Source organism: Pelophylax lessonae, assembly GCF_965119305.1.
Source record: "Pelophylax lessonae genome assembly, chromosome: 7".
NCBI classification, from domain to species: Eukaryota; Metazoa; Chordata; class Amphibia; order Anura; family Ranidae; genus Pelophylax; species Pelophylax lessonae.
Window position 1 is genome coordinate 178,441,874 of NC_138774.1, and position 23,907 is coordinate 178,465,780.

At 43.6% G+C, this 23,907-nt stretch overlaps 1 protein-coding gene across 1 annotated transcript in view; it reads left to right on the forward strand.

Moving 5' to 3' along the window:
- The window catches only part of C5 (complement C5), a 129,686-nt gene that overhangs the window by 88,845 nt on the left and 16,934 nt on the right, over positions 1-23,907 (forward strand). The window contains exons 27-28 of the mRNA XM_082263322.1: positions 14,321-14,416; positions 15,021-15,198. Coding sequence (XP_082119448.1) covers positions 14,321-14,416; positions 15,021-15,198 — 274 coding nt within the window. The remainder of the gene's footprint in view (positions 1-14,320; positions 14,417-15,020; positions 15,199-23,907) is intronic.

Here is a 23,907-nt window from a genome sequence, read left to right on the forward strand (position 1 = left end):
TCCACTGGGGGGGGGGGGGGGGGGGCGGATCAAAACAATTCAAATCTGTAAAGAAAAGCGCACGCAACCTCGGGCAATAACGCTTTAATAAAGGACAATAACACAGTACATTGGAATTGCACTCACACTTTTCCTTTAAGGCAATCGCTTTACAGCATTCCAACAGGAGCTACTCGCTCCTCCCGTCCCTCCAGATGGTGACTCTGTGGTCTCCTCATCCGCGGCTGCCGCCGCTGTATCCCCGCTCTCCTTCACTTCCTGTGTTGCCTGGTCACCGGATGCCGGTTCTAGTGCGCCTGCGCACTATACCGACGTAATCTACGGCGCCTCAGGAGAGCCTCAGCCAAAGCTGGAGCCACAAGTTGTACGGAGCTGCGAGGTGGGGGATTCAAGACACGGGTGCACTGCCTCTGCTGTTACTACGGACAACGCGTTTTGGTGGCGGAGCCTCCTTCCTCAGGTCCCACCTTGCTTCCTGCTAATGCCCCTCCCTATATACCCGGGATACCATCGGCCCTAATTATTTAATTGTATATTCTTAAAGGGGCCAGTAACCAATAATCCTTATCCACCTCCGGTGTCCAACCCCATCCTCTATGCTTTGGCATATATGCTTTTTTTTTAACTGCGGTGGTGAAATCACCTCCTACAGCGCTGGAGTCACGGATTTATGTATCGTGTGAGCAAACCCTGTTGCTGTCAAAATAAACAAATCAGTGCTGCAGCTGAATGGCGTACCTGCTAAGCAAACAATGGTTAATGATAAAACACAGTGTCGATAAAACATTAACTCAATAATACAACTTTTTTTATTGCAATCTGTGCCAAAAAAAAGAGTAAAAAATATATGGCGAAGCATAGGGGCAATCCGCCCTTATGTCCAAACCCTGTTGCTGTCAAAATAAGCAAATCAGTGCTGCAAAGCAAACAATGGTTAACAATACAACACAGTAACAGTACAGTAAAACAGTAGTATGACATACCTGCAAAGCAAACAATAGTTAACAATAAAACACAGTAACAATAAAACATTACAGTACAGTAAAGCATAAAATACAGTAAAACAGTAGGAACAATAAAACAACAACTATTTTTGTGTTTTTTTATTTAATTTTTTTATGCTTTTTTTATTTTTCTTTTTTTTACACTTTTATTGTTACTATATACCTTCCAGGTTAGGGTCTCTCAAAATGTGACAGCCATCTAACATCTTTTGAGACCCTATGTCTCTGTGTAAATAATATAACTGGATACTAATATTTATAGGTAAAGTTGATTCAGGGAATATCATTGCCTCTCAGGGGATCAGGAAGGATTTTTTTCCCCTGCTGTAGCAAATTGGATCATGCTTTGCTGGGGTTTTTCGCTTTCCTCTGGATCAACTGTGGGTATACGATTGTGTATATGAGATTGTACGGTTGTGTTTTCCTTACTGTTTTTTGTTTTTTATTGGTTTAGCCAGATGGACTTGTCTTTTTTCAACCTGACCAACTAACTAAGTGTGGCCTAGACTGCGCCGTGCTGTACCCTACACTAATACTCCACTAGTGTGTGAAAGCGACGGAAACAGTCACCGATGCAGAGACCAGGTTCGCCAGGACAGGAGGGACTAAAATAGCGGGTGTCACGCCTATATTCGTGCTTGCTACAGGCATGGCATTTTTTTGGGGTGCTCTTTGGGTAGGGGGTATCAGGGAGGACATCCGAAAAATGCCTCTCATGCAGCCGGCTCACTGCATCTTGATTGGGAAATTGGGCCACCGCACCTTCTGGACACAGAAGGGCTATGATGATTTCTTTCTGGAATTTTAGCAAGGTTCCACTTCTTCCAGACGCTTTGTATAGCACATAAGCATTGAAAAGAGCCAATTGGAATAAGTATACAAACACTTTCTTGTACCAGCGCCTTGCCTTATGGGCAACTAAGTACTCCCCCATCATCTGGTCGTTGAAGTCCACCCCTCCCATTTTACGGTTGTAGTCGTGGATACAGAGGGGCTTCTCAACAACACCAGTTGCCGTTGTAATTTTGACTGCTGTATCTGCGTGAATGGAAGACAGAACAAAAATATTCCCTTTGTTCTTCCACTTCACTGCAATCAATTCATTGCACCTATTTGAAAACATAATCAGGGACTGGTCAGTGCAGGCATCTTGTTGGGGAATAAACAAGGCCGCATTTTTTTTTGCGTTTTGCGAGGGGCCGAATTTTGTGGACCCATCATATTGAGGGTCACCCCAAGGACGACAGAGTTAATTGTCCTTGAAGTGCATGAACCGCAATATTTGCTCGTATCGAGCCCTGGTCATGGCAGCAGAGAACATGGGCATATGATGAATTGGGTCAGTGGACCAATATGACTGCAACTCACTCTTTTTAGTAATGCCCATGTTGAGGAATAGGCCCAGAAAGGTTTTAAATTCGGGAACCGTTATAGATCTCCAGCCAAATTGTCTGGCAAGGTTCAAGTTTGGTTTTGCAGTAATAAATTGATTAGCATACAAATTGCTTTGGTCCACAATAGATCCGTGCAGATCTTCGGTGAAAAACAGCTAAAAAAAATCAAGGGGAGTAAAATTGGCTGTTTCCACCTGAATTCCGGGTTGGCCAGTAGATGGGGGAAGTATGGGCGCTACAGAATCTGTGGGCTGCCAATCAGGATTTTCAAGCGCATCAGGAAAGGGAACTATAGGCTCTACGGGCCTGCGTTCAAATTTTTGGTGGCTGCGGGCCACTACTTGTGCTAGCCACCGCACCAGCTTGAGCTGCACTTATGGGACTCGCCACATCAACAAGTGATACTGCAGTGCTGGTTTGTCTACGACCAGGGTGTACTAGGCCACTGGTGCTCCCAAGTTCACCAGAAGGTTGAGCGGCACTAGTACCGACACTTTGCTGCATACGAGAATCATGTGGTTGTTGCACCTCAGAAACAGAAAAGCGGGGCCGGGTACGCCTGACCTTAGCAGGGACCTCTACTTCGTCGTCAGAGCTATCTCTCAGGTTGCCGCTGCCCTTTACAGGTTCAGATACTGAGCCTGATTCTGACAGTGAGGACTCACTATCACTCATGCTCAGTATTCTGTAGACCTCTTTGCTAGTGTACCTTTCGTTTGACATAACTGGGGGGGCGACAAGGGGGTTAAAACTTTATTAGAAAATATGTGACGGGACCTTGACGCTATACTAAGACTGACACTGACGCTAACCCATGTCACTAATACAGTGATCAGTAACTTATCTGTACACTGTATATAGTGACACTGTGACAGGGCAGTGAAGGGGTTAACTGGGAGTGATCAAGAGGTTAAACCTTTATTAGGGGATATATGGCAGGTACCCTAAACCTATCTGGGACTGACAATAACTACCACTAACTTCCGCTGGCGCTAACTGGCGTCATACAGTGATCAGTAAACTATCTGTATACTGTACATAGTGTACACTGTGGCAGGGAGTGAAAGGGTTAACTGGATGCTGATCAGGGGGTTAAAAATGTGCCTATGTGTACTGGTGTTAGTGTAGTGCTTGTGTACTCACTGTGATGCTTTCTCCTCTCACGCTGGTACCGAAAAGGGCTCCAGGAGAGGAGATTGCATAATTTCTGCAATTTGTCAGAACCGATCACCAGGTCCAGGCCATAAATCATTGGCCTGTACCTGATGACTGATCAGTTCTGAACCGATTCAGATTGCCGCGGGGAACAGCAGGCGCGTGTGTGCCCCCTACCTGCTGGCACGCGTCACGTACCCGTATGTGATTTTGCGTAGCCAAGCCACTCTGCCGCAGTATATATGCAGTGGGTGGTCTGGTCCTGGTTAAAGATGCTGCTGGTGAAGAAACACTTTGTGATGATCCAGAAGCCACAGAAAGAGTGTTTCCTGGAATAAGAACAGAAATGTGATGTCAAATTTTGATCATTTTAGTCATAGTCTTTTAACTAAAATACCATTTTAGTTTTAGTCCTATTTTAGTCATCTGAATTGTTTTAGTCGTATTATAGTTGACTGCAATCTCCAGTGTATTTTAGTCAACCAAAATCTCCAGTACATTTTAGTCCACTAATTTCTCCAGTAAAATTTTGATGACTAAAATCTAAGGGGTTTAGTTAAATTGTAATGCATTATTTGAGCATTACTCTAAAATTGCCAAACTCATTATATACGCGAGTAAAAATCGAATAACATGTTATTAGTTATGGTGTTAGGCCCCTTTCACACAATCAGACTGATCGGGTCCGCCTGTCCGTTTTTCAGGCGGACCCGATCAGGCCACATATTCTCCTCTATGGGGAGGCGGATGTCAGCGGACATATGTCCGCTAACACCCGCCTGGCATCCAATCTGACATGATCGGCTTAAAACAGATGTATGGCGATATGTTTGCCATCCATCCAGCAGGTCGCATCGGATGGGATCGGAAGAAAACGGACAGGCTGTCTGTTATTATCCAATCTCCCCATAGAGGAGAGCAGGACTCTGACAGGTCCATTTCTGCACAGTGAGCCGAGACAGACCTGTCATCCGTCTGCTCAGCGGGCATCAGTGCAGCGATCCCTGCTGAACAAGCGGAGTCCGTCCAAACGGATGTGCCCCTTGTGAAAGGGGCCTTAGGTTCCTTTCACAGGAGAGCGGTGCACTCGGTGGCCTCCGTTTTTCTCAGCGGGGATCGATCTGCCGATCCCCACTGAACAGGCAGATGACAGCTCCGTCTCCGCTCTGTATGCAGAGACAGGGGTGTCAGAGCCCTGCTCTTCTCTATGGGAGATCGGATGTAAACTGACCAACAACAGGTGTATACTGGCGCAAAAAAATTTAAGGATAACCTAAATTCAATAAAAACCTAATAAAAAAAAACATGTAGGACAAATGGAAAAACTATATATGCATGACACATGTACAGAGTCCATAAAGTCCGTAAAAAACAGCAGGTCTGTGAACACTTGAAGGCAGCTCTGTCACAAGTGGAGAAGATGAACTTGCAGAATGGTAGGGAAAAAGACAGGCGCCACTCTAAGTGTAATATGACTTTGTGTTTATTGAAAATTCACCAAATGACATACTCACAATCGTGTAAGTAGCTAACAGCAGTGGATATACATCTAGGGGGTGCAATGACTCCGGGTGCCTCTGCAGGAGAAACCGACTGGTCCACTATGGAGATCCGTTGAAGCCAGTGTTTAGAGGCCTGAGGAAGGAGCGCATGCTCCGACAACGCGTCGCCTGTTTATGTCATTACGCTCCACGCCCAAACCGGAAGTACGCCGCCGGAAGCTCTGACAGTGTCAACAGGGTCCGGGATATGCCAATCCACACTGGCTTCAACGGATCTCCATAGTGGACCAGTCGGTTTCTCCTGCAGAGGCACCCGGAGTCATCGCACCCCCTAGATGTATATCCACTGCTGTTAGCTACTTACATGATTGTGAGTATGTAATTTGGTGAATTTTCAATAAACACAAAGTCATATTACACTTAGAGTGGCGCCTGTCTTTTTCCCTAGATGTAAACTGACCACCTGTCCGTTTTCATCTTATCTCATCGGATCCGATCCACCAGACGGATGGAAAATAGGGTTTCCATCAGTCCAGATTTCACGGACAGGATCGGATCGGAGAGCAGCGGTATCAGCAGAGATGTCTCCGCTGACATCCGCTGCTCCATAGAGGTACATGGAGCATCCGATCAGGACCGCATATAAAACAGACAGGCGTACCGAATCGGAAAGCCCGTGGGAAAGGGGTCTTAGGATTTGAACATGCACTACAGACACAGAATTAGCTGTTGTCATATATACTGTAAAGTTTTTAGAAATAAAACCAAGTTTCATAAACAAAAATGTCAACAAAAACAAAGGTGCAACTTTAAAATATATATATAAAAAAAAACTGTATACTCTACTGGCTGTAATGTCATTGCACATAGTACCTGAATGTATTACTAACATTAAATATTAAGAAAAAAGTACAGTAGTTGCCCCCTACTTATTTTTATGTGATAGTGAAATACATGTTTAACCACAATAAGATTTACTGCGGCAGGCTGCCTCTCCTGTGCGAACCAACGTAGCCCTATGTCAGTCGCACGTGTGGTGCTGGGGGGCGAGCGCATGCCAGTGGCAGCACGCTCCCGCCCTCACTAGGCAGCGGGGATGCCAATGCATGGGGCCGGCAGCCGCGATTGCCCCTGGGCACCCGCGATTGCTCCCCGCTGAGAGAGAAGGGCGCTCAGCTGTTGTAAACACAGCCGACTGTCCTTCTCCCTGAAATGATCACAGAGCGCCTGTGATCCTTCTATATAGGATCACAGGTCTCTGTGATCATTTCACAAGCTCACCCCCCCCTACAGTTAGAAAACACTCCCCTAGGCTCACATTTTGATCACCCCTAGGTTAACCCCCTTCCCTGCCAATGTCATTATTACAGTAACAGTGTATATTTTTAGCACTGATTACTGTAATAATGTCACTGGTCCCCCCAAAAGTGTCAGTAAGGGGTCCGATCTGTCCGCGGCAATGTCGCAGTCCCACTAAAAATCACAGATGACCGCCATTACTAGTAAAAAAAAAATAAATAAATTAATAAAAATGACATAAATCTTTCCTTTAGTTTGTAGACGTGATAAATTTTGCGCAAACCAATCAAAATACGCTTATTACAATTTTTTTCTTACCAAAAATATGTAGCAGAATACAAATTGGCCTAAAAGGATGAAAAATTTAGATTTTTACTTTTTTTTTGGGGGGGGGGATGTTATATAGCAGAATGTAAAAAATATTTTTCCTTTTTTTTTTTTTCAGAAATGTCTCTCTTTTTTTGTTTTATAGCGCACAAAATAAAAATCGCGTGATCAAATACCACCAAAAGAAAGCTCTATTTGTGGGAAAAAAAGGACATCATTTTTATTTCAGTACAGCGTCGCACGACCGCGCAATTTTCCCCTAAAGTAACGCAGTGCCGAATCGCAAAAAAATGGCCTGGTCATTAAGGGGGCAAATCCTTCCGGTCCAGAACTGGGTAAATGTACTACTACGGTATTAAATAGGCTGGGAATGGAATTGTGTTGCCGATTTAGAAAAGGCCAGTAGAGGGCGCCAAAGAGGTAGTGTGAAGTAGGCTCCATACAAACTCCATAAAAAAACGCCATTTACCTTGGATGAAAAAAACGTTCATATAGAGTTTTTGCCCACAGCTTGGGCGAGTTTAGGAGAGTTAACGTTTTTTTCTGTCAGAAAGCTTCAATTAGGAACGCAAACCAGAAGGTTTTTTTTTCCTGCCTCTAAATGGGGAGCTTAAAATATGCCTCTAATCGTCCTAATGTGCATGTACACATAGGGTTGATTTACTAAAGGCAAATCCACTCTGCACTACAATACTTTTACTTATAGGTGTCCCTTATTTCTTTCGCAAAAAGTTCGGGAAGTATGAGCTCTGCTGATTTCTATCATCCAATCATGTGTAAGCAAAAATGCTGTTTTTTTTTCCCCCCGCTAACATCTGAATGTAATAAAAGCATTACAAATTAGCCCTTAGGGTCTGTTATGGATTTTAAGGGGAACCCCACACCAAAAAAATAAAAAATTGTGCGAGGTCCCCCCAAAATCCATACAAGCGAGCGCCCCCCCTTTGGTGCACCTTGCCCCCCCCCCCCCATGTGAATGAGTATGGGGTAGCACCCTTACTCATTCACCAAAAAAGTGCAAAAAGTAAACAAAAACACAACATAAGTTTTTGACAATTCCTTTATTAAAAACTCAAAAATCAAAATAAAATGTCCCCCAGTGTAGATCCATCATCAATCACGACGCCTGCCACCACCGCCGACCTGGGAAAAGAAAAAAAAAAAAACCTCCGGCCCCGACCAAGGCTCCTGCTGTCTGACAGCTCTTAAAACCATAGAGGCTTTACCATCCAGCAATGTCACCAGGTGACCCAGCCGCCTTGTGATGTCAATAGCCAGGGGCATGCTAAGTCGGTGGTGTCATAAAGGGGCGAGATCATCTGGTGACGTCGCCGAGTGACCACTCTCCTTAGTCAGTTAAGAACTGTCAGACCACGGAGCTGGCAGATGGAGGGAACCTTCATCAGGATTGGAGGGTTTGTTTATTTTTTTCGGGTCATCTGGTCAGCGGTGGTGGCGGATGGCATGATTGACGATGGATCTACACTTATTTTTAACTACCTCCTGCCCGCCGTATGGACAAATGCCGGAGGGCAGGGTGCTCTCTTGTTCTGGGACGTCGTCATATGACGTCATCCCACTCTCTCTGGTACACGGTGTGTCTTTGATCCCTTTACCCATGTGATCAGCTTTGTCCAGTCACAGCTGATCACACGTAAAATAGGAATTGCGGTTTATCAGATTTTCCTCTCTCACATTAACAGAGTTGAGAGGAGAGCCAATCGGCCCCATTTCCTCACAAGGGAGACCTGCACAGATAATCAGTGCACTGGTCATCAGTGCCCTGATTATCAGTGCAACCCCAACAATGCCCATCAGTGAGGCCAGTCAGTGTCCAGCAGTGATGCCTATCAGTGCCCAGCAGTGCCACCTAACAGTGCCCATCAGTGATGCAAATAATTGCCTATCAGTGATGCCAATCAGTGCTGTCTTCCTTTGCCTATCAGTGTATACTTTTCAGTGCCTACTCATCAGTGCCGCCAATAAAGGCCTATCAGTGCCACCTATCAGTGCCCACCATTGCTGCCTATTAGTGCCCATCAGTGCTGCCTATCAGTGCCCATCAGTACCACCTATCAGTGCTCATCAGTGCTACATTTCAGTGCCACCTATCAGTGCTGTATACTAGTGCCTTTCAGTGCCATCTCATCAGTGCCCATCAGGGCCACCTCATTACTGCAGCCTATCAGTACCCATCAGTGCAGCCTTATCAGTGCACATCAGTGAAGGAAAGAAATTACTTATTTACAACATTTTCTAACAGAAACTAAGAAAAACTTTTTTTCTTTTCAAAATGTTCAGGTTTTTTTTTTTTGTTTTTTTACCAAAAAACAAAAAAACCCAGTGAGGATAAAATACCACCAAAAGAAAGCTCTATTAGTGTGAAAAAAATGATATGATTACAATGTCATTAGGGTACAGTGTTGCATGACCACGCAACGTTCATTCAAAATGTGAGAGCGCTGAAAGCTGAAAATTGGCCTGGGCAGGAAGGGGGTGAAAGTGCCCTGCATGGAAGCGGTTAAATAAAGGAATTTTTGAAACCTGTCTATTGTGTTTTTTGCACTAAACATTTTTTTGGGGGTGAATGAGTAGGTGTCATTCACATAGGGGAGTCCAGGATCTAGGGGCCTCCTTGTTAAAGGAAGCTACCAGATTCTGATAAGCCCCCCACCGGCAGACCCCAACAACCACTGGCCAGGGTTGTGGGGAAGAGGCCCTTGTCCCCATCCCCATCATCAACAGGCCCTTGTCCCCATGTTGAGGGGATGTGGCCTGGTATGGTTCAGGAGGCAGGCAGCGCTCATTTAACCCTCAATTTCCCCATTTTTTTTAAACACTGTTGGCGTGGGGTTCCCATCAAAAGCCATACAAGACCCAAAGGGCCTGGTATGGATTGGGGGGGGGGGACCTCCACACTGTTATTTTTTTTTTTAATTGCCAGGATGTTTTCTTTACATTTAGCAACCCGCCGATGGCTGATGAGTCATCCCTTGTTAAGGACGCAGCGGCTGGCTTCCCAGGCCCGCACCGCATCTGAGCAATATCGCATGTAATACTGCCAGCAAAACGCTAGTTATAAATATCACATCTTTTTTTACTTTCTGTTCTGTTTGTGAATTGGACTTAACAGCTTACTGCATGTTTTTTGCAACATTTACCGGTACATTTTTCATTTTGCGTTAAATACCGCATAATCTTTTTTTTTTTGTGAACTGGACTTTCTTTTACCGCATTCGATAATTTATGCAACTGGGTCACGTAACCGTGTTTTTGCATGCGGTAATCTTTAGTGAATTGACCCTAATATTTGCAAATTGCAGTTTTGCTCTCAGTAGAAATTGCACTGTACAAATGTTGCAAAACGCTAGATGTTGGTCTCACCATTTTACTGAGGGGATGATAAGAAAAATCTATTTACCAATCATTCTAAAGATAAACTAATTTGTCAATCAAAATTTCTCTCTTACATGTCAATTAAGGCCTGAAAAGACAGAAACTATCATCTATTGCAGGGGTGTCAAACTAAATTTAATTTCGGGCCGCATCAGCATTATGATTGCCCTTAAAAGGGTTGGTTGTATCTGTAGGACTAGATGTCCAGAGCATCCCCTACCCTTACATAAGATGTTAAGAGCCTCACCACCATCAGAAGTTGAGTCCCTCACCCTCCCTTACATCACAGTGAACCCCCCTTATCTTGTGCAGCTGCTGGAAAGAAGCTGTAGGCATTGCTAGAAAGCAAAAAGTACAGGGGTTTGAGCTTTCCTGCAGTTGCAGGAGGGGTGCAAGGGCCACATGAAATGGCCTGTAGGGCCGGATTCGGCCCGCGGGCCTTGTGTTTGACACACGTGATCTATTGTATCCCAACAATCACCAAATTGTAGGAGATACAAGATGGTGCCTACAAGCAAACTAAACTAGAGCCCTTCCCCTGCAGTGCCCCCCTCCCCCCCAGTGGCAGAAATGCATATTTCTCTTGTTTGAGAACTGCGTTGAAAAGTTACTTGAATTGTATTCCAGAATTTGCTTGTCTTTAGTTGATCTCGAGAAAACCTACAATAAGGCAAGACTGTGCAGGTCTTCATGTTATATTGCTTGAATACCATGTCAAAGAAATATTATTTATCATTGTAAAAGAACATATTCTACACTACTTTTTTTTTTTTTTTTCAATTTTTCCAGCAAATTTAAAACGACTTGGAAAAAAAACAGGGAAAAAAATGTTTTTTTTTTGCATTTTTTTGTTCCAAGGCATTCACATCTCTAGTCAAGGCTCAATAACTCAATGCACACCAAATCCATGGGACCTTGACTATAAAGATAACCCATTGGGGCAGCTTTGGAGGGTAACGTCTTCCTTTGGATGCAGCAAAGGCAAGTGTGGCAGTAAATTGCAACTTCAGCCCCCATGCATGACTTATTGGATCGATCTCCGACCATTCTACCTGGTCCTAGATGCCCATGTTCATCATGCAAACTCTTCAGCAGTGTCTCCCTGTACTTCTCAGGGAAAAACAACTGCCATGTATCTTCCAGCTCGTCCAAGGGGCCCTTTTGGTAGACCACCCCGTCTCGCAGCTACAAACAATCCCACTGTTTTTGGACTAGTCATGCTTCTTTTGAAGAGACTGTAGCTAGTAGGAGCTTTGGGCGGCTTTCTTGTAAAGCTTTCAAGGTTAACCCACAAAGAGGGTCTCCTTGCTCATTCCTTTAGTCTCTCTTGGAGAAGGTTGTCAATCCTTCATCTCTCACTCAAGTTAGCTTGCAGTAGAACTTTGGGACTCCAGCGGCAGTGGATCCAATGACTTTAACCACGACTGCCCCTCTTTCTTTTTACTCTATTTCTTGACACAAAGCTTGAACCCCCTCTGGGTCTGATTCATATTTGGGAGTCAATGGATTGTGAAGTCTTCTTGACAAAGCATCAGCATCTCTGTTCTTGATTCTAGAACAATATATTTTTTTCAAATAGTTTTTATTGAGAGATTTTTTTTCTCATATACAATGCCAGGTACAGAAAGACTGCCGCAATATTACATGTACACACATTGCATGGTAGGCATACGAGATACAGTTATATACATCTTATAAAGGAGAGAAAGAAGAAAGAAAAATGTCAGAAAACTCAACCCCAAGAAAGTGGGGGAGTTAACTCACATACCTCTTCTTGAAAGTAGGATTTTAAAGGCTGTGAAGTTGTCATTGATAATCATACAACATAGTTGGTAATAGAGCATCTTTATTTTGTTCATCAAATAGAAGATAAAAACAGAGTATATATAAAAAAGGGTTTTACATCCATAGTTGAAGCATAACTGTCATGTTGTCCATAAGTATAGATACAGTACTGGTAGGTCCATCTTATGGACATGGCAGTTATGCTTCAACTATCTCTAACATCCACCAGCTCCGTGATGTCGTCATGGAGGAGTGGAGGAGGACTCTAGTGGCAACCGTGAAGCTCTGGAAAATAATGGTGGCAAAACAAAATATTGACACTCTGGGCCCAATTAGGACATTTTGACTTAGGGGTGTACTAACTTTTGTTGACAGTGGTTTAGACATTAATGGCTGGTTGTTGAGTTATTTTGAGGGGACAGCAAACTTACACTGTTATACAAGCTGTACACTCACTACTTTACATTGTAGCAAAGTGTAATTTCTTCAGTGTAGTCACATGAAAAGATATAAAATATTTACAAAAAATGTGAGGGGTGTATTCACTTTTGTTAGATACTGTATACCACATCACACAACCCTATGTAACATATGTATATACTGGTGAGAATAGGCTTGCGTACTCCTATACTGCTTGTCTATTACTCCTCAAGTCAACATTGCAGTATTCTGAGTGAGACAAGTGATAGAGGGGCTAAACCCGGTACCGCTAACCATGGCTCCCATTGTTTAAAGAATTTATTGGGGTTACCCCTGCCTTTGTAAACCTGCTGCTCCTTCAACAATGTGGTATTAGCTTGCGTTCACCAGTCTTTGGATGTAGGGGAACTAGGAGAAAACCATTTCATGGCAATATTTGTTTGAGTAATAAACAATAATCTGATTAGTGGCGTTAGGACTTCCGGTAGAAACTGTTTCTCATCTAAATCATATAGTGGGTTCCTCTGTGGAGGGGGAAAAACTCCAACATAGAACCATTAATCTGCATACAAGCCCTTGGGGCAGAGTACAACAGCTTAACTCATCATATAAAGTGACTGCCTAATCCAAACAGTTTCTGAACTTCCCATGTGGGGATCTGAAGGTTAAGAAACAATTTGCTTAAAATAATGGTTGTGAATCTGGTGGGTATGAACCCTGACTGATCTGGGTGCACTATACGCTGCATAATAGTGCCCAATCTGGTCAGACTGGACAGTAAAATTCCGGGGATAGTTCATTTTTTCCTGGTTTCGGTATTACAACAATACTCGCATCATTCATAGATGCCGGAAGTGTGGAAGTTTTAAAGGCCTGATTAAGAACTGATAATAGCTCCAGAATGATATTTTGGGTCTAAATGAAACCCAGCCACAGCCTCCAACCAGCGATGTCCTGTGGCATCAAGTTTTGCAGTAGTAAGTACATACATGAGCAGATTGTTGTCAATTATAACTTCAAAGTACTCTTTCAGCTTGTCCACAATGCCCACTTTAAGGCCAACAATTCTAACTTGCAATTGTGTTTTTTCTCTCAGATGGGGTAAGTCTTCGGCTGTTGTAGGCAACAGACCTAAGATGTCCATCATATTCTTGATACAGTACACTTCCCAACCCTTCTCTGCTGGCATCAACATGCAGTTCATAAGATTTAGATGAGTCAGTCATAAGTACTGACGCATTAGTTAGACTCCACTTGGAATCTCTTGCTCCTCTTCACTTGTTTCTGTCCACAGGAGCTTGTGAGGGGTCGTGCTATCTTTGCAAACCCTTCCACGAACCCCCTGTGCTAAGAACAAAACCCCAGGAGTGATCTTAGTTTATATGCCGTTCAGGGCCTGGGCCAGATGGGGAAGGCCTCCAACTTCTTGAGGTTGGTAACAATTCCGTCGGCGGAGACAACATGCCCAAGGTAGATAATTGATTACTGGCAAAATTGCCACTTCTTAAAGGTTAGTTTCAGCCCTTTCTCATAGAGAAGGAAAGAAGGTGAAGGAGTGAGCTGGGGATTAACACGGAGCTCGCTTATTCAGTAGCAGTAGAGAGAACTGGCTGCATGCATACAGCCTAGCGCATACAGCGGCAGGGGGAATGGAAGCCGTCACCAGAAGACACACACAGCCTTCGGCAGCAGCAGAAGAGGGGGGGTAAAGGGGATTTCAAAACCGCTGCTACACTGCCTATCTCTATCTGACGTCTATCCATCTGTGTCTCTCTATCTGTTGACTCTCTATTTATCTATTTTTATGTTTTCCTGTTTCATGTCTATCTATCTATCTATCTATCTATCTATCTATCTATCTATCTATCTATCTATCTATCTATCTATCTATCTATCTATCTATCTATCTATCTATCTATCTATCTATCTATCTATCTATCTATCTATCTATCTATCTATCTATCTATCTATCTATCTATCTCATAATCAAATAAATGACAACTTGTAACAGTTATTTTCTCTGTGGCTTGTATTTCAGGGGGCGATTCCCAAAGAGGCAGCTGAAAAGACTTTGTATCTGACAGCATATGTCGTAATTGGGATAAAAAAATCCTTCAATATGTGTCCACTCGCTGTAAGTCCAGAGGAACACAAAGTCCCTAAAGGGTTACATAAAGTTATACAATAACTGTCATGCACTAATAGGTTTTAATAAATTCAGAGTCTCCAGAATTTATCAAAGGTGAAGGTGTTTATGTTAAAAGGGCTATAGTGGGGGGAAGTATTTCTAAAAACATAGCTGACTTCCTGTTCAGGATTCCCATAGACAAAACCTGTTGCTATTTTTTCAGATAAGATTCCATTTGTTAAAAAAAGTAGAGAGTGCTGTCTTCTTTCTGTCTTGTTGGAAAGAAGTCCCTTCACTTACTGTCCTAGTGACACCATAGTAAGGTAAAAGTTAAGCTTTTGAAATGAGGGAAAATTGACCTTTGAAATTGGCCACTTGAACACGTGTCCAATGGACAATTCCCCGCTGTTGCGCTGTGACAAATGTTACATTTTTAATTTCCCACCATGTTCTTTCTAGTTACACTAGTTTTAAGAACAATAAAAATATGACCGAGATTCTCACCCTTCCACACTCCACCCTGCCTTATTGAAGTTCCCATTATAGACTCTTGTCTGTCTTTCTGTCACTGTATGTGTAATGACTCTTTTTTTTTTTTGCTATATCCCAGCAAATAGACAATGCCCTGGGACTCGCGGTAGACTATCTGTCCAGACAGGTCTCCAGTGCTCAAAGCATGTATACCATGGCGGTCTGTGCATACGCTCTTCACATTACAGATACAACGCAACAGAGTAAACTTCAAGTAATGACAAAGATGAAAGGGGAGGCCTTCACCAAAGGATCCAGTAAGTCAATGTTATCATCAACATAAGAATTACTGTGTGTCTTGCTCAGTGCTTGTGCCACAGCAAAAAGCATGAAAAAGCATGCTCACAGGGAAGATTGCCATTCCAGTGGCTTTATAGAACCTCTGTTTATTACGAGCGTGTTGTTGCATGGCAAAGGCAACAATAAACACAAACCTGCTCTTCTCTAAACTTATAGCAATACACACGCACGCGTCTTCCTATCAAAATGATTTGAAAATTCATGTCATCAGCAAAACACAATTGATTGTGTATGAAAGGGCTTAAAGCAGAACAGCCAGCTTTTGTTTATTTTTTGGATTTGGATCGAGTAGAAAAAGGTGAAAATGGAAAATTATATGAATTATTTACAGTAATTTTCCTTTCCTTGTGCCAATCATGGCAGCATAACAGTGATAAAGCTCCACCTTCAACTCTTCTCTCAGGACCAGTGAATACCATGAAAGAAAGACAGTTAGCCCCCCTGTATTCACTATAATAAGCTATATATCAAGGGTAGGACTGTCACCGCCATAGACTGGCATCGGGAAAGGAAAATTACTTTAGTAATTGATACAATTTTTAGTTTTCCTGGCACCAACATGGCAGCTTATTAATGATAAATAAAAAACAAAAACAGCTGGCGCACATGGGTAATGAAGTTTCACCAAGGGCTTCACAAGTAGCACTATACACAACAACCAAAAAGGTTGTCAATAAATTAAAGTAAAGAAATAATAGATAAGTCCATATATAAATCCAATTATAGTTCCATATATATGGAAAGTCCATAAAAGGTCCATAAAAAGGGGAATCCGTAAAAAATCCCAAGGGACACTCTTGAGGCAGCTTAAGTGACAAGTTAGAAGAATGCTTGGAGCCAACTGGGGAAGAAACACAAGCGCCACTCTGAGTGCAGTAACTTGAGGTTTATTTGCTAAAATCAATGGAACAAAGGGTACTCACAATATGGATAAAATAAAGGGCTCATGATAATCATTCCGGTCGGATCAGGATGGCTCGAGCGGTGACGATTGCCAAGCTGTGAGAGGTACCGCAAATAAACCTCAAGTTACTGCACTCAGAGTGGCGCTTGTGTTTCTTCCCCAGTTGGCTCCAAGCATTCTATTAATGATAAATAACTAACTGACAGAGAGTGGTTGATGCAAAACCAAACCAGGGGGTGTAAAAACTTGTCTTCCAAAATCCACTGTAGACAGAATCCCTGGATCCATTTTGTAATGCTTCAGGAAAGTATGACTCGACAACCAAGATGTGGCAATGCATATATGTTTCAAGGAGACATTGAAATAAGCTGCCCAAGATGCTGCAACTGACCTCGCTGAGTGTGCTGTCACCACCACTGGCAGATCAATGCCTACAGCCCTATATACCCTCTGGATTGAAAAGCAAGGGGGATTAAAGAAGGTGTGTGGAAACCAGCCGGTCCTTAGTTTGATATACTTACCCACCAGTCTGCTAACAAACCAAATAAACCTGTCTAACAAAATAGGTTAAAAACAGGGGTTTAGTTAACACATATTTGCAAACGCATGTATAAGCTGCAAGGCCAACAACAAGGCACCCTGTGTATCTTGCAGTCCTAACACTTCCTAACACTACTCAACCTGAGTGTCTGAGTGTCTCCACAAGGGAAGTACATGAATGCTGATGGATGGATGGGAAACAGATGAGTGTGGAGATCGCCCAATCCTCCCCCAACCTGCTCCAATCCATGGATCCAGTCATGGGGTTTTTCGTTTGCAAATGTGTGTTAACTAAACCCCTGTTTTTAACCTATTTTGTTAGACAGGTTTATTTGGTTTGTTAGCAGACTGGTGGGTATGTATATCAAACTAGGGACCGCCTGGTTTCCACACACCTTCTTTAATCCCCCTTGCTTTTCAATTTTGTTATATACAGGGATGGAGACGCTGAGCAGTGCTCACTGGTGTCTCACCTAAAGTCACAAAACTGCCCATTTTATATACCCTCTGGATAAGCTTCATAATCCATCTGGCTAAGGTTCATGAGGTAGTAAGGCTAAGCTTCTTGCTACATAGTAAGATAAAAAGCCTCTCCAATGTCTGAAACAAAGCCGTGGCTGAGAAGTATTTATTCAGTTTGCTAGGTACATCAAGCTATATGGCCCCTGACTATGAGTCCGTTAAGCTGGGCAGAGCCCAAGGTGAAATGACGTGACCACTTTCGGAAAAAACTGCTCCATTGGATGAAGCTCCACCTTGTCCAGGAACAATGTAACATGATTTTCTCAGGTTGGGGGGGGGGGGGCGGATTTAGAGCACATCGCCAAGGAATTGGAATACTAGCGAATCCTCCGCCCACCTAACTTTGAAAGAAGAAAATGAACAAGCACGTAGCAGTCGTGTGAAACGCGTCTACTGTCCTACCCTGCTGTACCTTGCACCACTTATGTGAATAAAGAACTTTTCTTCATTGGATTCCGTGGTGGTGTGAGACCATTTTCTTCTTTCATGCTTCTACTGGTGGCGAGCCGAGGTTCAGCACCCACCTTGAATCGTGGACTTTGACTAGCCTGAGCAGTGTTATCTCTCTTCATTGTTCACCTAACTTTAGTTACTGCTGAGATGGCTGCCACCTGCACTTTCAGGGAGCTCAGGCTCCAGTCTAGAGTGTTTTTTAGAAAATCCAGCAGATGCGCAACAGAAGGAGAGGTAGGAGTAAAGTCCCTTCCTGCAGCAAAAGCAACAAACCTATCCAAGATCCTTGAGTAGATGCTATTAGTGGTGGGCTTCCTGGACTATAGCAGAGTTGAAATTACTTGTGATGAACACCCTAGGCTCTCCAGCCTTCCCCACTAAACAATCATGCATGCAGGCAAAATTTGTGTGGCTTTGGATGAATCAAATTCCCATCTGACAGCAGATACAGCAGGGCTGAAGAGGGATTGGGGATTGAGTGCTGAGATGAAGTGCAAGGGGAAACCAGGGTCTGCATGGCCAATATGGCAGGACAGCTATTACTGAGTCCACCTCTGTCATCAGTCCCAACAAGAATCTTATGATAAGGGCTAATGGAGGGAAGCCATAAGTGAGGAGAGCGTATCAACCCCTTCTACCTTGGGGTGAGGAAAGCGAGCCAGGAACTTCACAAGTTTGTGATTGCTCCAGGAAGCAAATAGATCCACTTGAGGACCACCCCCTGCATGTGTTAACCAAAGGAAGACTCTTAGCGGAAGCTAAGATCCACAAAATTGCAAGACATCAGCTCTGCTTCTGTGTGGAGCCTGCCCAGCGAGTAGACTGCCCACAGATCTTTCAGGTGTAATTCTGCCCAAGCCATGAGCCAGGCTGATACTTCCAGACCCTATCACGAATGCCCAGCCTGGAAAGCAGCTTAACGTAACCTTCTTCCAACCCCGCCTGTCAGAAAACTTGGCAATAGGCACTGCACATGCCCTAGGGAGCTGCAGTGCCACCCCACATACAGAAACAGCCACACAGGAAAGCTACTTATTTGGGGGAAAGCAAACAATTTTGCCCAGGCACAGTACCATCCAAAAGGAGGAACCAGAAAGACAAAAAACTGAGCAGAAGATAGAGGACAGAAACAAGAAAGTTTGCTGACCTTACCTGTGTGCAAAAAAAAAGGAAGACAGAGTTAAAGTGGTTGTAAAAGCTGAAGTTTTTTTTTTTTTACCTTCATAAATTCTATGGGTGAAGGTAAAAAACCTTCGGTGTGCAGTTCCCCCCTAATACTTACTTAAGTCCGATCTCAATCCAGCGATGTGCATGAGACTCCAGGCTTTCTCGGGTCTCTCCCTCCTGATTGGGTGAGATGCAGCAGCAGGAGCTATTGGCTTTCGCTGCTGTCAATCAAAGCCAAGGAGGCGGGAGCAGGGAATCAATATAGAAGAAATGGCTGCACTCCGGGTATCATCAAAATTCTGGTTTATTAACCAAACATCCCAATGTGGCAAACAACTGGTAGACGCTATTCACACACTAGCAAGTGTGCTTAATCATAAACCTAAGCAGGGCTGAGCCACGCTCTCTGTGTACTATGGATGCAGAGAGCCGGCTCGGGAGTGAGCATGCACAAGTGCACTCACAGCAAGTGGCTTGCTATGAGGGCACTCGGCAAGGGGAAGGGGCCTAGAGCGCCAGGGGGGGGGGGGACCCGAGAAGAGGAGGATCAGGGCTGCTCTGTGCACCACTGCACAGAGCAGTTAAGTATGACATATTTGTTATTTGTTTAAATAAAAATTCTTCCCTACAATCACTTTAACTCAGAAGCTGGCCACCCCATACCTGCAGCCTAGTAGGCACTAGCAGGTGCTTTAGGCTTAGGCAGATTTTGTTCCAAGTGAGAAAACACTGATGTGCCGAAGTACAACAGAAGAGCTCCCAGATTATTTACAGCTTTTAGCAGCTCGAGACCTGGGATTGCCCCTGAAAGAGGCTGAACACAGATGGAAACTGCACTAAGCAGAGTTGAGTGTAGGCAGGTTGTCTACTGGTATGCTAGTTTAAGTAGTGGCTGGCCCAGGCTGGGGAAGTTAATTTGCGTGCTGCTGTTCTCTGGCTTTTCGGATCCTGCCTGCCCACCTGTGATATAAAAAGTCGAGAAGGCTGGGGTCCAGGGGGAACTTGTAAAGTGGGGTTTTCGGCTCTGGCCAGACATGCTGTAGAACTGCTGTGCCTTGCAGTCTGTTGGAGACACCGGGATCTGGAGGACAGCCAGGACATGGAATACGCCAGCTATGGACCATCACTGTTGAACTGTAATGCCAAAGACTTCTCAGTAAAGTAGCATAAGCTGTTCTAAGCCTGGTCTAAAGTTACCGTTTTTAAAGGTGTGCATGTTGGTTCTGGCATATAGAAGAACTTGGGTCAGTAAAGCACATGTGGAGTATGAAGCAAAGCTACCACAAAAGGTCTACTCAAGAAGACAAGCAGGAAGAGTAATGCAGTTGCTATGGGTAACTAAGAATGAGCGCAAGATACACCGCAGCTGGACGGAAAATGTAGTACCCGGAGCAGATCATGGGTCCTCTGGTACTGAAGGGGGTTCATGTTCTAGCTCCCTCCCCAGTGGTTGGTCTCCCATGTTATGGAGACCCATAGCCTGTTCACATGGTACAGGAAGGAAGGAGTTAACAATTGCACACATGAGATCTGCGCTATGTGCACGCAGGACCCCATTCTATTACTGGGAGTGAGGTAACAGAAGGGAAGATATCTCACTTTCTGTCCTATTGACACTTCTGGGCAGGTGTATCACTGGCACATGAAGTGAGCGAAAAAACCTGATCAAGGGCTTCTTCCTTCCCATTCAAAACTGAAAAAAAAAATATATATATATATTGAAAAAATGTGGTGAAATTATATTATCTCACTTAGCAGCGCTCAAATATATGTGCACATACAATAACCCAATATAAGTGATCAAAATTAAATGAATGTGAAAATAATCACTGTGAATATATTAATGGGAATACCAGTCCAAACAATAGTCCAGTGAAGAATATTCCAGTGAAATAAATTCCAATAATTAAAAAAGAGTAAAAGAATAGTGATAATATGATGATCCAGTGAGATTCCAGTGCCAGCTGAATAGAAACACACCGAAAGGGTCCACCACCTCTGTGCTCCACTTCCCTCAGCCAGAACACTCACCCCCACTTATTGCCCTCCACTCTCATGGATCGGGCTGATCAAGCTTAGGAATTCCCCCACGGCACAGGATGGGTCCTTGGTAAATGACAAGCTACTACTCAGCTCATAACATGTAAAAGAGAGGAAAGCCCCAGTCTATGCTGCAGCTGTGCCACGTTGGCTCAAGAGCTGAACTACAGATCACCCACCCCTCCGGCCGGAGGGCCAAGGACCCATTATTTCTTACATCCTGTGCCGTGGTGGAATTCCTAAGATATATATATATATATATATATATATATATATATATATATATTCCTAAGATATAGATATATATATTGTTAGCTCAAATCTTGTCAGGAGGCAATCACGATGATATTACAGCCCTTCAGTTGCTAACCCCCCCTTTTCTAGATAGTGAATTCACCCCCGTCCGGCCGGGAGTTATGACAACACATAGCACTCAAACGTAGTGCAGTCACAACTAATTTTATTGCAGGTGAAGCTCATATTTAAAGCATGTTTGAGCGGGAAAAAACTGCTTTAACTGGTTTACACTTTACTGGTCAATTTGACAATAGAAAAACTGTACATGAAAGGCTTTGTTTCCCTATGCATTTGTGTCAATATGAGGTGTTTTGTTGTAGTATCGGTCCGTCTTGTGTTCAGCTTGTCTGTGTTAATGTAAGCAATTGTCAATTGTTTATGGTGGTGTCAGTCTCTATGCAAAATGTCTTGTAATCTAAATGCTAAGCCTTAACTCGTTAAGTGTCTGAATGAATGAATGGAAAAGTGTTGAACATGTCAATGTCTTTTCATCTATATGCAAAATACAGCTGTCTGCTGTCCAAGGTTGTTATGAATGGTTGTCCGTCTAGCTTGTTACGATGTAAATGCAAGGGCCCACATTTCATCACAGGATGGGCATAAACTGAAATATATATCTGAAATATCATAATACAATCTTTCAACCCAACCTTTGATCCCAGCTCATTCATAACGGTGGGATCACTTAGAGTCTTGAATAGCACAAAACAGGTGACATTATATTCCAAGGTGTATGTAGGCTGGTGACTTGGTTGTGTGCACATAGGGATATAACTTCTTAGAATTCTATCAAATCAAAACAGACATGTTCAATGGGGAGGGCCATAGCTTGCAAGAATCCATGGCCTGAAAAATCCAACTCCATTATTATGGCAATAAAGTCACTACAAAGTAGACCATGGCAGCACATACCACCTGTTGACGATGGCATGTGATTTTTCAACATGTCCTAAGGCCTTTTCCAGGAAAGGGCAAAAAATAAACCTCCTGTTTAATGAGAGGAAAAAAATTCCCTTTCAACCCTCGTTTCAGAGCGGTCAGACCAAGTCCCTGGCGGCTATAAGGAAAAAACAATGTCCTTTGTGTCCAATCGGCTTGACTTCGACTGTAAAGTGGAGACATGAATGTCTCGTGTCTCTCTCTTTTCCTGGGGTGAGCAAGGGCAAAATGAGGAGAGGTTCTCGGGGGGGGGGGGTGAGCACATGTTGCAAGTAACCAAACAGTGGCTACTAGTGCTCAGCTTGCTGTAAACAGTACCACTGCTGCAAAAATGGGAAGTTTTCCAGGAGTAGGGGTGTCCGCTGGCATTGTACCAATGCGTCTGTCTAGATCCAGCTGGAATTCGTCTGGTGCTTGTCGTCACAATCTCCAGTCATTCGTCTGGTCCAGGGGTGGGGCTTCCGTCTGTCGCGATGCGTGGATCCAAACCGGGGAGTCGTCTGTCAATACCACTGTTCTGGTCACTGCTTGAACTATTGCAGGGGGTCCGTAGGGTCGGTCTAGCGAAGTCAGCTTATGGAGGGGCCTTCACCAAGACTCTGTCTCCAGGCTTGAATGGGTGGGTTGGTGCACCTGTTGGCAAAGGAAACAAGAGCGAGATATCACCATAATCACTGTTTAATTTTTCAATTACCACATATTCCTCTTGCAAAATCTCTAGATATGAGAATAAATGGACTCATGGGGTTGAGACGGGTCTGAAGTCATTCTGACTTTAGCAAGAATAGCAGGTAAGTACTGAGACAAAAATACAAGTTTTACAAGAATGGCAGGAGTATTTTGCGCCACTGGGCTTCTGGCCTACAGGCCGGCAGCAAAAAATAAATGCTAGTGAAGCTACTCGCAGCACTGGGGTTTAGGGCCTACAGGAAGGCAGGTAACAGGAAGGATACTTAATGGCACTGTTTTGGGAGAACACAGCATGTCTACACATGCAACAATGGTGAGGGCCCTTGGAGGGGTTGAACTGCCTTGTATTCCTCCAAAGGTGGAGATGGGTTAAATTGCAGTCCTCTGACTCACCCAAGCAGGCAGCTACCTAGAACTGAGTATCCCTTGCATGGCTAAGATGCTGTGATCACTGAACAACAGGGAGTGAAATTCAAGCTGTCTTGTGTACATGGACACATAGAGACACACAAAACAGCTAGAAGTCAGTACTCATGCAAACCTAAATTTATAAGAGATTGCACAGTTTGCTTGGTGACACCTGAACAGGAAATTGAAACCAAATAGCCTTGGAGACACAGGATCTGACTTCAAGGACCATTTATATGCAAAACCTGGGCAATGAGTCACTTTTAGGATGAAAAGAGATCAACTAATTGAATTCACCGCAGGCGGTTACCTTTAAAATTTTATCAAAGTAGTAACGCTGGCATAAATTCATTATAATTCTTAGCACACTATCAACAAGCCAACCGCTTCCATCCTATTTTTTTTTTTTTTTAAATGACAGCTTTCTATTTTATTATTTAACAATACAGATTTCACATACTGCACATCTGATAACGTGCTGTGACATATAAATGACAATCAGCTCACTAGTTTCCAGAGTTACATATGGTATATGCACACAAATCTGTAAAATTTCATTTGTATCCAAGATTATAATATAAGAGTAGTACTGCATTATCTGCCTGAGCACATTATCCCATACCAATAATCTTGTCAAGAGAAAAGGTAGTAAAAGCATAAGTGCATAAATTAGATCATCGATGCAAAAATTAGTGTTTAGCACCAG